This window comes from Natrix helvetica (genome assembly GCF_964273705.1).
Source record: "Natrix helvetica genome assembly, chromosome: 5".
NCBI classification, from domain to species: domain Eukaryota; kingdom Metazoa; phylum Chordata; class Lepidosauria; order Squamata; family Natricidae; genus Natrix; species Natrix helvetica.
Genome location: NC_138551.1, coordinates 3,700,246 through 3,715,096, shown reverse-complemented (window position 1 = coordinate 3,715,096; position 14,851 = coordinate 3,700,246). Strand labels below are relative to the sequence as shown.

The window sequence follows — 14,851 nt, the reverse complement described above, 5'->3', positions numbered from 1 at the left end:
AGGAGAAAAAGATGAGGTCCACCTCATTTTTCGCCCTCCCCAGGCTCCAGAGGCTTTATCGGAGCCCGGGGAGGGCTGAAAAGAGCCTTCCCCACCCCCCCCGGAGGCCCTCCAGAGGCTTCATGAGCTTCCCTGAAGCCTCCGGAGCGCAAAAAGCCAGCCCTACGGGGAAACCGGAAGTTTGGGAACGGACTTCCGGTTTTCCCGGATGTTCGTTTTGACTGCTCCGGAGGCTTCAGGGAAGGATCCTGAAGGTCCCTCAAGCCTCCGGAAGGCTTCCGGGGTGGGTGGGTGGGGGCTGTTTTCAACCTCCCCATGCTCCTATAAAGCCTCTGGAGTCTGGGGAGGGCGAAAAAAGCATGCAAAAAATGGGGGGGGGGGGGGTTGGTCGCGCCTGTAGTGTATGCATGCGCACTGGGTGTGTGTGTCGCGTATTGCATTATGGGTGCAGCACGCCCGCACACGACCCCCCTGCGCTCCCCCCACTTATGACACGCGAGCCAAAAAAAGTTTCACCATCGCTGCACTAAGGACTACCTGTACCTATTTACCCTCCACACCTGTTGCTTTGGCTGGGGGGACCTGCCATCTCAGCCCTTCTCCCTGTGGATAGAAAGAATGTCTCCTCCGCCATGATTGAGGAAAGCAAAATTCCTGAGCTAATTTCCAGGGGGGAAAAATGTTGTGTAGCTACTGTTGGCAGCCAAGTGGTTGGCCTCCTCCGTGAGATACCTTAGGTTGTTTACAAAAAAGGCTGAAAAATGACTTACAACAGTCAAAATATTCCCAAAATATCAACCCCTTCTTTGCGGTTCAAGGGTTTCTTGCTGCCCTTCCTATAACTTGCTGGAAACTGTTACGGGAAATATTTGCGGCTCGCTAAATCTTTAAAGATGCCTGCAAAGGAAAGTCTTCAAAATGGCACGCCAGAATCCCCTTTTTCTGTCCGGGGAGGCCTGTAAATAATTCTGCTGCACATGCATTCTAGCAAAGAAACGAGGATGTTTCAGTAAACACATTTAAGTAAATTATGATTTTTAGGCTGAGGTAATAAAAGTCCGAGAACATTCTTGGAAAAAGATCAGCGCATTTCATTTCGAGAACTTGTGGCCAGGGAGTTTCAAATGCGTTAGTGAATCACACAGGCGATAAAATTGGAAACCAGCAATTTTCCCTCTTCTTCCTCTTCTTTGTTATAATTAACTAGCCGATAACCCGGCATTCTCCAGGTATTTATTTATAGGGGGAATAATTTCTAATGTTGGGTTTTCCCCCTTACCAGAGGGAGCCCCCTTGTGGAATACTGTGAAGCCGTTACCACGGCAACTCCACTGCGCTGCACAGTAGAAGCCATTTTACGGCAATACAGTAGAAGCCATTTGAAGGCACAACAGGCTGTATCTTAACAGAACACCCCCCCCAAGGGGTGTCTCCACAGTATTTGTTTCCAGAGAGTAAGTCATCTGTGTACCAAGTTTGTTTGAAATTGCTCAAGGCATTCCAGAGTTATGCTCGACACACATACACACACACACACACGATAGATAAAATATAATAATATCCCATTATATATAAATACAATAAACATTATTGAACAGAAAACATAAACGTAAGAAAAAAGGGAAGGAATAGAATCAGGGGAAATAAGGAAGGAATTGATATATGTGTCAATTCCCAGTCAGCTTCCGAATTGCAAAGTCAATGGAGGAAGCCAGGTTCGTTTAATGACCACACAATTCACTTCACGACTGCAGGGATTTCGCTCAAAAATCCTGTCATAAAAGGATGTAAAATCAGGAGCGGCTCACTCAACAACTGCCTGGTTTAGCGATGGAAAAATTGCAGTCCCAATTGTGGTCATAAGTTGAGGAATAACATAATAACAGAGTTGGAAGGGACCTTGGAGGTCTTCTAGTCCAACTCCCTGCTCAAACAAGAAACCCTACATGCCATTCCCGATAAATGGCTGTCCAAACTTTCCTTAAAACCTCCAGTGAGGGGGCACCCACAATTTCTGGTGGCAGGGAGTTCCACTGATTAATTGTTCTCGTTGTCATGAAATTCCTCCTTGTTTCTAGATGGGAGGACTCTATGTATATCATTTAGAGGCCTATCACTCTTAATCCCTGCACATAATGCAAGCACCATCCCTATTTCTGATTCCCTGCAATTGCTTCTGATATGCTTAATAAAAACACTTTGTTCCCAACAGCCACAAAGACATGCGAAACAATTCCATGATTCACACAGGAGTCGAACGCAACTCCAAAAGGGACATCTTTTAAGAACTGATCCGCTTAAGCTCTCCCACCAACACTTTTCTTCTCCTCCCCACCATATAATTAAAAGTTAGAAGCAATCATGTGTTGCCACGATAGCTTTAGACAAGCTGGTCTCAGTCCCACAATCTCGCAACAGCAACAATAGGATTGAGCCACGGTGGCGTAGTACTTAGAATGCAGCATTGCAGGCTGACTCTGCCCACTGCCAGCAGTTCGATCCTGACCGGTTCGAGGTTGACTCAGCCTTCCGTCCTTCTGAGGTCAGTAAAATGAGGCGCCCAGATTGTTGGAGGCAAGAGGCTGACTCTGTAAACCGCTTAGAGGGGGCTGGAATGAACTGTAAAGTGGTATATAAGTCCAGGTGCTATTGCTATTTATTCCTTCCTTCCTTCCTTCCTTCCTTCCTTCCTTCCTTCCTTCCTTCCTTCCTTCCTTCCTTCCTTCCTTCCTTCCTTCCTTCCCTCCCTCCCTCTAATTTTTCTCACTATGAGGAAATTCTCCATATTTCTAAGTCGCTCCTCTCCTTGATTAGTTTCCACCCATTGTTTCTTGTCCTGCCTTCAGGGTCGTTGGAGAAGATGCATTTTGAAGAGGCATTAATTTTCTCCAACCAGATATGGTCCAGGGGATACCAGAAGTCTAAGAATTGCCTAGCTTGTGATAAGGGTGGCAACTGAGCTTAAAAAGAATATTGAAGTTAGATTTCTATCCTGCCTTTACTACTTTATAAGCAACTCAAAGTAGCGTCCATATATAATATGGCTTCCTCCTCCTATTTTCCTCAAAACAACCTTGAGAGGTGAGTTAGGCTGAGGACAGGGACTTGCCCAAAGTCACCAAATCAGCTTTCACGCCTAAAGCGGGACTATAACTCCCAGTCTCCTAGCGATTGGCCCAAAGTCACCCAGCTGGTTTTCATGCCTAAAGCAGGACTAGAACTCCCAGTCTCCTGGTGATTGGGCCAAAGTTACCCAACTGGCTTACATACCTAAAGCAGGACTAGAACTCCCAGTCTCCTGGTGATTGACCTAAAGTCACCCAGCTGGCTTTCACGCCTAAAGCAGGACTAGAATCCCCAGTCTCCTAGCGATTGGCCCAAAGTCACCCAGCTGGTTTTCATGCCTAAAGCAGGACTAGAACTCCCAGTCTCCTGGTGATTGGGCCAAAGTCACCCAACTGGCTTACATACCTAAAGCAGGACTAGAACTCCCAGTCTCCTGGTGATTGACCTAAAGTCACCCAGCTGGCTTTCACGCCTAAAGCAGGACTAGAATCCCCAGTCTCCTAGCGATTGGTCCAAAGTCACCCAGCTGGTTTTCATGCCTAAAGCAGGACTAGAACTCCCAGTCTCCTAGCAATTGGTCCAAAGTCACCCAGCTGGTTTTCATGCCTAAAGCAGGACTAGAACTCCCAGTCTCCTGGTGATTGACCTAAAGTCACCCAGTTGGTTTTCATGCCTAAAACAGGACTAGAATTCCCAGTCTCCTAATGATTGGGCCAAAGTCACCCAGCTGGCGTACATACCTAAAGCAGGACTATAACCCCCCGTCTTCTGGGGATTGACCTAAAGTCACCCAGCTGGCTTTCACGCCTAAAGCAGGACTAGAATCCCCAGTCTCCTAGCAATTGGTCCAAAGTCACCCAGCTGGTTTTCATGCCTAAAGCAGGACTAGAACTCCCAGTCTCCTGGTGATTGACATAAAGTCACCCAGTTGGTTTTCATGCCTAAAACAGGACTAGAATTCCCAGTCTCCTAATGATTGGGCCAAAGTCACCCAGCTGGCGTACATACCTAAAGCAGGACTATAACCCCCAGTCTCCTGGGGATTGACCTAAAGTCACCCAGCTGGCTTTCACGCCTAAAGCAGGACTAGAATCCCCAGTCTCCTAGCGATTGGTCCAAAGTCACCCAACTGGCTTACATACCTAAAGCAGGACTAGAACTCCCAGTCTCCTGGTGACTGACCTAAAGTCACCCAGCTGGCTTTCATACCTAAAGCAGGACTAGAACTCCTTCGCCTGGTTTCTAGGCCAGTGCCTTAATCACAAACATACCAGCACAACTCTCTAAGAAAAGCCAGAGTGGTGTCAACTGCACCATGGCATCGCTGTGCAAATGTCACAAATTATGCCAATTCCATCACGATGTTAGAGCATAGATGACGTCACTTCCTATCCCTACGAATGCCCTTGTATACAAGAACCAGGCTTTTTTGCTAATCAATCTTTATTATTCATGGACCAGCTAAAGGGCAACACGACTCACTCACTCACCACAAGATAATGTGGCTTACTTCCCTTGCTCTGGCTCGAAGTGGAACTTTGCCATCTGTTGAATTTATTTCAGGATTTCTTTTAAAAAATAATTTAAAAAGTGGCTGCAGAAATCAAAGAGAAGAATCCAAAGCAGAGCATAAATAAATAAATGGCTTACGATCATGTGTAGAATCACACGGATGGGAGGATTGGAAAGAACATGTACTTGAAATGTTTAAATGATTGTGATTGGTACTAGAATCGTATATTGAGACATTGAATAATGGAAGAATGAAGGATGAAATTTTAACATAAGCAGATGTGAAATAAGGGAAAGATGAATAATAAAACAGGTGAAAGGTGGGAAATAAAAAAGAAACGTCTTTGAATATTACAGTGATAGAGGGAAAAAAGTTAAAATAGAGATAGAAATAAGAGGGGAACAGTAATCTAGATAGATGGATGGATGGATAGATGCTAGATAGATAGATAGATAGATAGATAGATAGATAGATAGATAGATGAAAGAACAAGAGGGAGGTTTAGAAACTGAAGGGTGGTAGTAAAAGGTATGTGTAAACAATATGAAATAAAGAAAATGAAATGTAATAACTATGAGTAATAATATTATGCCTATTTGTATTGAAATCTATGATACCCAGGTATCACACCAGCCACGCATTGATATATATAAATAGTATAAAATAAAAAAACTTGATGGAAAAAAAGAATGGCTTAAGGTCAAAAGTTTGGAAACCTAGAATACAATAGAGATGGAAGGGACCTTGGAGGTCTTCTACTTCAGCCTCCTGTTCAAGCAAGTTCACCTCCTAGAGAGGATGAATGGGTAAAATGAATCCTTTCGTCACACAACGCTGAGACTGGCAAACGTATTCCACACCCATCAATTTGCCGTTTTGTTTTGGCAATACAGCCAATCCCCGACTTATGTGTTCTGACCTAAACTGTCTGTCTGTCTGTCTGTCTGTCTGTCTGTCTCTATCTACCTACCTACCTACCTACCTACCATCTACCTACCTATCATCTATCTATCTGTATCTCTCTCTCTCTCTGTCTATCTATTGATATATATATATCTATCCATCCATCCATCCATCCATCCATCAAATCTCTCTATGTATGTATTTATGTACCTACATATCTATCTATCTATCTATCTATCTATCTATCTATCTATCTATCTATCTATCTATCAATCATCTATCTATCATCTATCTATCATCTGTATCTCTCTCCCTCTCTGCCTGCCTGCCTGCCTGCCTATCTATCCATCCATCCATCCATCCATCCATCAAATCTCTCTATGTATGTATTTATGTACCTACATATCTATCTATCTATCATCTATCTATCTATCTATCTATCAATCATCTATCTATCATCTATCTATCATCTGTATCTCTCTCCCTCTCTGCCTGCCTGCCTGCCTGCCTATCTATCCATCCATCCATCCATCCATCAAATCTCTCTATGTATGTATTTATGTACCTACATATCTATCTATCTATCATCTATCTATCATCTATCTATCATCTATCTATCTATCTATCTATCTATCTATCTATCTATCTATCTATCATCTATCTATCATCATCTGTATCTCTCTCCCTCTCTCCCTCTCTCCCTCTCTGCCTGCCTGCCTGCCTGCCTGCCTGCCTGCCTGCCTATCTATCTATCTATCTATCTATCTATCTATCTATCTATCTATCTATCTATCTATCTATCTATCTATCTATCATCTATCTATCTATCTATCTATCATCATCTATCTATCATCTATCTATCTATCATCTATCTATCCATCCATCCATCCATCCAATCTATGTATGTATGTATGTACGTACGTACCTACCTACCTATCTGTATCTATGTATCTCTCTATCTATCAGTATCTCTCTCTCTCTGCCTGTCTGTGTCTGTCTGTCTGTCTGTCTACCTAACTATCTCTCTATCTATCTCTATGTATCTCTCTGTCTCTCTGTGCCTGCCTCTCTATTAGTATCTCTCCCTCTCTCCCTCTCTCTCTCTGTCTATCTATTGGTATCTATGTTATCTATCTATATCTATCAGTATCTCTCTCTCTCTCTCTCTCTCTCTCTCTCTCTCTCTCTCTCTCTCTCTATCTATCTATCGGTATCTATGTATCTATCTATCTTTCTCTTTCTCTCTCTCTCTCTCTCTCTCTGCCTGCCTGCCTCTCTACCCATCTATTGGTATCTATCTATCTATCTATCTATCTATCTATCTATCTATCTATCTATCAATCATCTATCTATCTATCTATCTATCTATCTATCATCTATCTATCTATCATCTATCTATCTATCATCTATCATCTATCTATCTATCTATCTATCTATCTATCATCTATCTATCAATCTATCTATCTATCTATCTATCATCTATCTATGCCTGTCTGTCTGTCTGTCTATTGGTATCTATGTATCTATCTATATCTATCAGTATATCTCTGTCTGTCTATCTATCTATCGGTATGTATGTATGTATGTATGTATGTATGTATGTATGTATGTATGTATGTATCTATCTATCTATCTATCTATCTATCTATCTATCTATCTATCTATCTATCTATCATCTATCTATCATCTATCTATCTATCTATCTATCTATCTATCTATCTATCTATCATCTATCTATCTATCATCTATCTATCTATCTATCATCTATCTATGTCTGTCTGTCTGTCTGTCTATTGGTATCTATGTATCTATCTATATCTATCAGTATATCTCTGTCTGTCTATCTATCTATCGGTATGTATGTATGTATGTATGTATGTATGTATGTATGTATGTATCTATCTATCTATCTATCTATCTATCTATCTATCATCTATCTATCATCTATCTATCTATCTATCTATCTATCTATCTATCTATCATCTATCTATCTATCATCTATCTATCTATCTATCTATCTATCATCTATCAATCTATCTATCATCTATCTATCTATCTATCTATCTATCTATCTATCTATCTATCTATCTATTTATCATCTATCTATCATATCTAATCATTTCTTGGCAACTAATAGATGCTCTATTGTGCAGCTCCCTAACATATTTGCTGACTTTCATGTAATGAGTCCTTCAGGCCTTGTGTCATAATTTTTATAATTAATGAATGATGAAGCTCCCTCCATCTCCTCAATATGCCTCCGCTCGTTACATATCCCATAATACTTCTGGGGAGAGAAAAAAGAAGCAAAGCCGCGTTTTACAATTGCAATGGATCATCTGCCAGGGAACAAATGGACGATAATGGAATAACCGGAGATGCCCATTCCGCCTGTTACTTTGCCATAATGAGCGAAGATGTAAAAAGGCATCAAAGATGCACGACTGGCATCTCCGCGGAGAAGAGAGAATTGGCATTTATGCCTGTTTGGATGGCATCTGCTGTCTGAAGTGGCTCTTTGGAGCTTCTGTCCCAAAGGTGATTTTCTTTTTCAAGAGGCAACTGGACTTCCTGGTTTTTCCTTGAAGACATTTCGCTTCTCATCCCAGAAGCTTCTTCAGCTCTGATTTGGATGGAGGGGAATGGATGGATTGATATCCTTTGCAGACAGCTGGTCATTTGCATCCTTTTTAGAGGGTCGTTGAGGCCACTTGGGAGGTTTCTCTGTGTCTTCAGAGTCACCTGAGTGGTGCAAATGGGTGGGGAGCCTCCTTGGAACAGCTGAAAGGACCGTGTTGTAGAGTGGAGGTAGATGAGGTCGTATCATCGTATTGATCATGTCGGTGAGGCTTCACACCCCTTTGCACCACTCCGGTGACCCTGAGGACACAGATAAACCTCCAAGTGGCCTCAATGACTCTCTAAAAGGATGCAAATGACCCCTCTTGTGAGCTAAAAACAGGGGTGGATGGCTACAGGTTTGTCCGGGTTCGGGAGAACCTGTAGCTAACGTTATGGCTGGTTTGGAGAACCTCCAAATTCCACCCCTGGCTGATCCCACCCATCACGCCCCACCCCACCCCTGCCATCTCACCACGCCCCTCCCAGGAGTCTCCACGCGGCCTGTTTTGAATGCGAGGTAAGTGCAGGGCCCGCGCGGATGCTCGGGGAGGAGGGAAAACAGGCCTCCCGGAAGGCCTCCGGAGCCAGGGGGAGGCAGTTTTCACCCTCCCAGAGCCTGGGGAAGGTGCAAATGCCCCGCTGTGGTGCAGGAGGCCAACTAGGACATGCCCATTCAGCAACTGAGCAGAGAACCCGTTGCTGAACTTTTTGAAGCCCACCCCTGGCTAAGAGAGCGTTCATACTTAATGTGAGCCCTGCAGCCATCTTTCCTTTTGGGTCTTTGCCCTGCCACACTTTCTATTCTTCTACTCTGCATTTTCTATTGTGGGAAAACGGGAGGAGGGATTCTTTCTAGAAAGCCAAGGTCATCCTTTGTCTCTGTACCTGACCGGAACTGGATGGGTGGAGCTCCCAACGTGGCAGTGGGAGATGGGACCATGGGATGGGCTTGTGGGTGTGGGGGCAAGATCTTGAACTTTCAACTGGGTGGGGAAATCCTGGAAGCTTTCAGATTCGGGTTTTCCCAGATGTGCCAACGTGGCTCTCTTCATCAATTGGAACTTTGAGCAATACTTTGCCTCGGACTCCAATTTAATTTTGGATGCTATTTGGAACCCTGAAGACAAGAACTCAGAGTCTTCTGTTTCCTTAACCGTTACAGCAAATTGACTCTAAATAAATAATTCATCAATAGTTAATAACTAGGCGGTGTTTTGAATAAAAATGCCACAGCACATAGCCCCATTCTAAAGAAGCTCCCACCCGGCAATAGGCAAACAACAAATTTAAACAGAGAAGTGGAAGCCAAACAAACAAGTTAAAGAGTCTGGATAAAGAAATCTATGCCGAAGCTGGTGTTATCCTGCTTATCTCCTGCACTACCCTCCCACATTGGTATTATGATGATGATTATCGTAATTCTGTAGCTTTGCACTTACGCTGAGACTTTCTGCACTGGAGAGAAATTCCTTGTGTGTCTAATCACACTTGGCCCAATAAACTGATCTCTTCTCTTCTGGATTCTCTATTCTGTTCTATCCTGTCCCATCCTATTCTAATTGTTCATTCCATTACCTTATCCTATCCTATCCTATCCTATCTTATTCCTCCTGTCCTGTCCTATTCGTTTTATTTCTATTCTATTCTATTCTATTCATTCCTATTCTATTCTATTTTATTCTATTCTATTTATTTCTATTCTATTCTATTTATTTCTACTATTCTATTCTATTTCTTATTCTATTATTTTCTATTCTATTCTATTCGTTTTATTTCTATTCTATTTATTTCTACTATTCTATTCTATTTCCTATTCTATTATTTTCTATTCTATTCTATTTATTTCTATTCTATTCTATTCATTTTATTTCTACTCTATTATTTTATTTTATTTTCTTTTCTATTCTATTCTTAATTCTATTCTATATTATATTCTATTCTTTTTGTCTACTCTAGACTTCTCTAAATTTCTGGATTCCATTCAACATCCTATTCTAAATTCTACTTTATTGTTTTATCTGTTGTATTGTATTATACTGCACTGCACTGCATTCTGTTATATTTTTAGGTAAATTTGCCAATGCATTTAATATGCAAACGAAGGCAAAAAAATCCTTCCCAACTTGGAATTTCTGTTTTCTCAGGACTACAACCTACAAAATCCTCAGCCCCAGGTTCAAAGTCCCAACATGGCCGAATAGCCCTTATCCCTTAGACTTATATACCGCTTCCTAGTGCTTTCACTGCCCTCTCTAAGCGGTTTACAGAGTCAGCCTCTTGCCCCCCACAACAATCTGGGTCCTCATTTTACTGACATCAGAAGGATGGAAGGCTGAGTCAACCTTGAGCCTGGTGAGATTCGAACGGCCAAATTGTAGCTAGCAGTCAGCTGAAGTAGCCTGAAGTGCTGCACTCTGACCACTGTGGCACCTCGGCTCTGAAGGTTGAGAAAGCAAGTATCTTGATTAAAAACAATACAATACAATAGCAGAGTTGGAAGGGACCTTGGAGGTCTTCTAGTCCAACCCCCTGCCTAGGCAGGAAACCCTATACCGTTTCAGACAAATGGCTATCCAACATCTTCTCAAAGACTTCCAGTGTTGGGGCATTCACAACTTCAGGAGGCAACTTCTGTTCCTCTGATTCATTCTTCTCACTGTCAGGAAGTTTCTCTTTAGTTCCAGTTGCTTCTCTCCTTGATTAGTTTCCACCCACTGCTTCTTGTTCAGGTGCTTTGGAGAATAGTTTGACTCCCTCTTCTTTGTGGCAACTCCTGAGATATTGGAAGGCTGCTATCATGTCTCCCCTAGTCCTTCTTTTCATTCAACTAAACATACCCAGTTCCTGCAACCGTTCTTCATACGTTCTAGCCTCCAGTCCCCTAATCATCTTTGTTGCTCTTCTCTGCACTCTTTCCAGAGTCTCCACATCTTTTCTACATTGTGGCGACCAAAACTGGATGCCGTATTCCAAGTGTGGCCTTAACAAGCCATTATAAAGTGGTATTAACCCTTCACGGCATCTTGATTCTCTCCCTCTGTTTATGTAATCAACAGTTTCAGTACCGGGACACAAATTAGTTACCTGCATCCAAAATGCCCTGAGCCAGGATCGCACCAAACTTAGCCATGACGTCGTCGTGTTTATCGTTGATGACCTTGGAGTAAAGTTGCCTGAATTGGCTGACCTGGAAGAGAAAGATAAAAAGAAAAAAAAAAAAGTTAAAAAAAAGGTTTCGGTGGAGTCCACTAAAAGTGAAATGCATAAACTGAATGTATGAATATATATATTTGTGTTGTATTTGTGCTGATAAATAAATAAAGGGAGACTAGTATGGATCCATTTCAAGCTATTTAGCTCTCCATACTAGTCTCCCTTTATTTATTTATCAGCACAAATACAACACAAATATAAAAAGGCAACATTAAAAATAAAAATATGGGTTTCAGTCTGGATGGTTTTCTGTGATGAGCCGAATGACAGAAAGAGGGAATAGTGAGCTCCCTCCCATATTTGGGCATACCAGGAGTTGTAACACACGTACATACATACATACATACATACATACATACATACAGTGGCTGCATAGATTGTATACACAAATAAACAAACAAACTCTAGATTATAGATAGACCTGGACTTACAACCATTTTGTTTAGCAACCGTTCAAAGTTACAACAGCAATGAGAAAGGTTTTTCACACTCACGACCGTTGTGGCATCCCCAGGGTCATGGGATCAAAATTCAGAGGTGTGGCAACTGACTCATACTTATGACGGTTGCATGGTTCTGGGGGGTTGTGTGATCCCTTTTTGCACCCTGCTGGCAAACAAAGTCAATGGGAAACCCAGATTCACTTAACAACCAGGTTACCAACTTTGCTAAAACATATGAAGAATGGTTGCAGGATTTGGGTTTGGCTCGTCTGGAGAAAAGAAGGACCAGAGGAGACATGAATGCAGTCTTCCAATATTTGAGGGGCTGCCCCAAAGAATAGGGAGTGAAATTATTCTCCAAAGCGCCTGTGGGCAGGACCAGAAGCAATGGGTGGAAACTAATCATGGAGAGAAGCAACCTGGAATTAAGGAAAAACTTCCTAACAGTGAGGACAATTAACCAGTGGAACAGCTTGCCACCAGAAATTGTAGATCTTTATCGCTGGAGGTTTTAAGAAGAGACGGGAGGGCCATTTGTCTGGGATACTGTCAGGCCTGCAGCCCTCTTTTCTTGTGGATCTGTGGCCTGCCACACTTTCTACTATTCTACTATGCATTTTCTACTGGGGGGAAACGGGAGGGGGGATTGTATGGAGTTAGAGGATATGCAGCCATAACAACATTCTTTCTAGAAAGCCAAGGTCATCCTTTGTCTCTGCACCTCTGCACCTGACCGGAACTGGATGGGTGGAACTGCCAGCATGGCAGTGGGAGATTGGACCAAGGGATGGACTTGTGGGTCTGGGGGCAAGATCTTGAACTTTCAACTGGATGGGGAAAACTGGGAAGCTTTCAGATTCGGGTTTTCCCAGATGTGCCAACATGGCTCTCTTCATAAATCGGAACTTTGAGCAATACTTTGCCTCGGACTCCGATTTAATTTTGGATGCTATTTGGAACCCTGACATTAACCCAAATCTCCCTTAAAATACTTCACCAGCTACCCCGACCTTCGGGGTGCTGTCTGGACAGACACAAAGGCAGGTCTCCTGCCTTGGGGAAGGGGTTGGACTAGAAGACCTCCAAGGTCCCATCCACCTCTGTTATTCTGTTAATCAAGGAGAGAAGCAACCTAGAATTAAAGAGAAACTTCCTAACAGTAGGGACAATTAACCAGTGGAACAGCTTGCCACCAGGAGCTGTGGGTGCTCCATCACTCTTTTTAAGAAGAGACTGGACAGCCAGTTGTCTGAACTGGTATAAGATCTCCTGTTTGAGCAGGGGGGCTGGACTAGAAGACCTCTAAGGTCCTTCCAGCTCTATTCGGATTGTTTCTGATGGGTTGACGTCCTACGGATGAAGAATGGAGGATGCGTTTAGCTCAAGCCTTTTTCTGAGCCAAAAACATTCCCGACAAAGTCCCCCCCCCCCCCCAAACAAGCAACAAATCAAGAAAGGCCGTTTGTTGAAAGATGAAAACCTTTTGGCTAACAACTGGGGCGGTGCCGCCACTTCATTCCTGCGGTTGTGAGGACTTGTGGGTTCAAGCTATTTACGAGTCCTTGACAGTTCCTATAAACTTGGGAAATGACGGTGGAAGGGGGAAAAAAACCCGCTAGCCAAACAGGCCAGGATCCGCTGTTCGCACAATAATTAAATGGATGATGAAAGATGAAGCTTGGAGGCACTCCGCAGGATGTGATAAGTTTCACGCTGGCGTCAGCACTCTGGCTGGTCCTCTGCGTATGACGACGGGGCAAAGGGAGTTTGGGTGGCCCATTTAGTGCCACCATTGAGGCTGGAGTGATTCATCGGCCTGCTCCCTACTGGGAGGTAGGAGATACCAAATTAAAACCCCAGAACCCCCTTAACTTCTGAAATAAAACAATTCTTAGTTTCCTGTTGTGGCCCACCAGCAAAGATGGTGGCAGACTCGGACAGTGAGGAGGTTGGAGAGGAAGATAGGCCAGTCCTGGAGTCTGGGGAAGGCTCTGAGGAGGGCTCTGTGTCGGAGGCAGAGAGGGGGCCAGAGCCGTATGCCAGTTATCAGCTGCCTTCGGAGTCAGACATCAGTGGGGCAGAACAACAGCTGGAGCCTGTTCCCATGCGCAGAGCTGCCAGACGAAGGGAACAGCTAAAGAACAGGGGTCGACTTGGGAGTAAGGCCACAGGTGAAAGATGAATGGCCCCTCCCAGAGGGAATAAAAGAGGAGCGAAAGGGGAGTGGAGTTTGCAGGAGACCATTAGTTCGCTTCATTTGTTCGTGACTCTCCGAGGCTCCTTGCCAAGTTCTGCAGAGATCGGCCTGGCAGCTCTCCAAGCCAGATAAGGTCTGTGACCGTAAATCCTCCCTTGAAAGACTTTTCTGGATGTGAAGGAGCAGATTTCACAGCAAATTAATAAAGGTTTTTTTTTGTCGGGACAAGGAGTTGTCTTCATGCTCTTGGGAAGCCTCAGTCAGAACAATGGGGAAGCCAAATTCATTTAACAACCTTGCTCCTAACTGAACAACTGCCGGGATTCAGTTAACAACGGTAGCAAAGAAGAAAGGTTGTAAAATGGGGCAAAACTCACTTAACAAATTCATTGTTATGATTGATATGCCCAAAACCATCTCAGACGGAGCAGTGAACAAAACAAGGCCGTCATCCCACCGGGACAGCTTAGCAGGGATGCCATTAGCCCAAGAAGGCTGACTTCAGATGGACCTTGCCTTCACTACAACCAACGTGTCCTCCTTTTAATGCATCAAATACGAGAGGTTTCTACTTTGAAGAGCAAGCTACCACGGCCAATGGTGGATGAAACGAAGATCTCTCTCTTTCTCTTGCCATTCCAGACATCCTTCCTTCCTTTGTGGGTTGAAGTGTGGCTCCTTCCATGTTGAGTTGGGGCGGAGGCCGAGCTAAAAAGGGATGGATGTTATTTTGGGAGCAAGGATTTCAAACCAAGAAGGCTCAGCATCCTCTCCAGGTCTCCTTTGAAGTTTTGCAGCCTCCGAAAAGGCCCAAATTTATTAAGCATCTCGATAAATTTATATTGATTTTGATCTTTTTGGGGGGTGAGGGGGTGGGCTGCCTGTTTATTTCAC

At 43.5% G+C, this 14,851-nt stretch overlaps 1 protein-coding gene across 1 annotated transcript in view; it reads right to left on the bottom strand.

Annotated features, from left to right (window-relative positions):
- Positions 1–14,851, bottom strand: part of PSMD1 (proteasome 26S subunit, non-ATPase 1) — a 143,195-nt gene that overhangs the window by 18,282 nt on the left and 110,062 nt on the right. Inside the window, exon 19 of the mRNA XM_081956037.1 lies at positions 11,189–11,291. Within this exon, the coding sequence (XP_081812163.1) occupies positions 11,189–11,291 (103 nt within the window). The remainder of the gene's footprint in view (positions 1–11,188; positions 11,292–14,851) is intronic.